The 1570-nt window shown below is 66.6% G+C and overlaps 1 protein-coding gene across 1 annotated transcript; it reads right to left on the minus strand.

The window, feature by feature from the left end:
• Positions 1 to 62: 62 nt before the first annotated feature.
• LOC113405671 (RNA-binding protein 10-like) lies at positions 63 to 860 on the minus strand (the record flags this gene model as incomplete). The annotated part of the gene is made up of 3 exons (XM_026646898.1): positions 63 to 248; positions 366 to 547; positions 752 to 860. Coding segments are annotated over 3 exons (477 nt in total), but the record flags the coding sequence as incomplete, so codon positions are not given.
• Positions 861 to 1570: the final 710 nt, after the last annotated feature.

Below are 1570 nucleotides of genomic sequence, written 5' to 3' on the forward strand. Positions count from 1 at the left end.
TCCCAGAGCCGGGGAAAAGAACCCAGGAGTCCTGGCTCCCAGCCCCCAACACCCAGACCTACGTCGTTCTCGGAGGCGGACTGGGGCAGCATCCTTAGCATGACGATGCTGCTGGCCTTCTGCTCCTCCTCTGGCTCGGGCCGGTAGTCCTGGTCGCGGTAGTCCCCGTCGCCGGGGTAGCCCAGGGGCTCGGTGGGGCTGTCCCGCTTGCGTTGAGTCTCCGACCCCGAGGAGGCCTCATAGGAATCCTGGTGGGAGAGGACAGGGTCAGGGCAGCCCGGCGCTCGCGTCCCGTCCCGTCCCCACCCCCTGGCAGAGAGGCCCACCCAGCCCACAAGGCTACAGCCCCCGGGGCTGGAGCCCACCTCGGCGCTCTGCTCCTCGGATGAGTCGTACTCGTTAGCGGCCTCATGGCTGCTGAAGTCGCGGGGGTACGAGCGGTAATCCATGTCCCGGTAGTCGTGGTCTCGCTGGGTCCGCCCGTCCACGCCGTCGTCCTGGGACCGGTCAGCAGCGCCATATCGGCCCGTTCGGTCCCCGCGGCCACCTCTGGGGGGAACAAGGGGTGTAGATTCACCACCATGGGCTGCCAGGGCAGAGCACCGCCTGCTGAGCCCCCCACCCTGCCCCGTGCCCTCTAGCACCCAGCCCTGCCTGCTAGGGGAGAGCGCCCCCTGCCCCGCAGCATAGCGCTCGCCCCAGCCCTCCCGGTACAGGGGCGCATGGGCCCATTGGCGTGGGGAGATGGTACCTCCGTTCATACTCCATTTCCTCCTGCAGCGGGTCAGTGCTTCGGAACAGGCCGGGCTCTTCGGTAGGCACTCACCACACGGCACTGCCACCGGCTGTGTCCACGACCCCTGAGGGCACAGAGAGCAGAGGGGGCGTCAGCATGGCCGTCAACGGAGCAGGGGGAAGGAGACCCAGGAAATCAACCGAGTAGTGCCAGACAGATACATCAGGGGCTAAGCGAGGATCCTCACACAGCCCCTGCTAGCCCAGGCCTGGGGTCCACCCCAGTCCTGCCGGTGCCCCTCACTCCCGACCTGCAGCCCCCTCCTAGCCCAGCCCTGGGCTTCCCAAGCTCCGCCGGTGCCCCTCACTCCCAACTCGCAGCCCCGGACTCCCCCCCAGCCCTGCCAGTGCCCCTCAATCCGAATCCACAGCCATGTCAATCCTGGTCTACCTTATACACATCATGGAAAGGAAGAGAGTCTAGGGGTTTTTTGAGGGGGAGGGTTGGGGGGGGGCACTGGGAGCCCAGAGTCCTGGGTTTTCTCTGCAGCTCTGGGAGGGGAGCAGGGTCTAGTGGGTCAGAGATGGGGGGAGTGGGGATTGGGAGTCAGGAATTAAGGCTCCAGTCCCAGCTCTGTCACCCACTTTCCCTTTGGTTCTCAGCATGTTCCTTCCCCTCCCCGGCCTCCTCTACCGGTGGCAGGAGCTCTAGGTTTCCATGCGCTAGTGACTCCCCCAGAGCCGGCCTCGCTGCAGCGAGAGCAGCCCAACCGCCGCTGGCTCCAGAGAGGGGCTACGGCGTGTGGGCCACACGCCCGGTTCTCTGCGCTGGGCC

Source organism: Terrapene carolina, unplaced genomic scaffold, assembly GCF_002925995.2.
Source record: "Terrapene carolina triunguis isolate 2854851 unplaced genomic scaffold, T_m_triunguis-2.0 Scaffold48137, whole genome shotgun sequence".
Lineage (NCBI taxonomy): Eukaryota > Metazoa > Chordata > Testudines > Emydidae > Terrapene > Terrapene triunguis.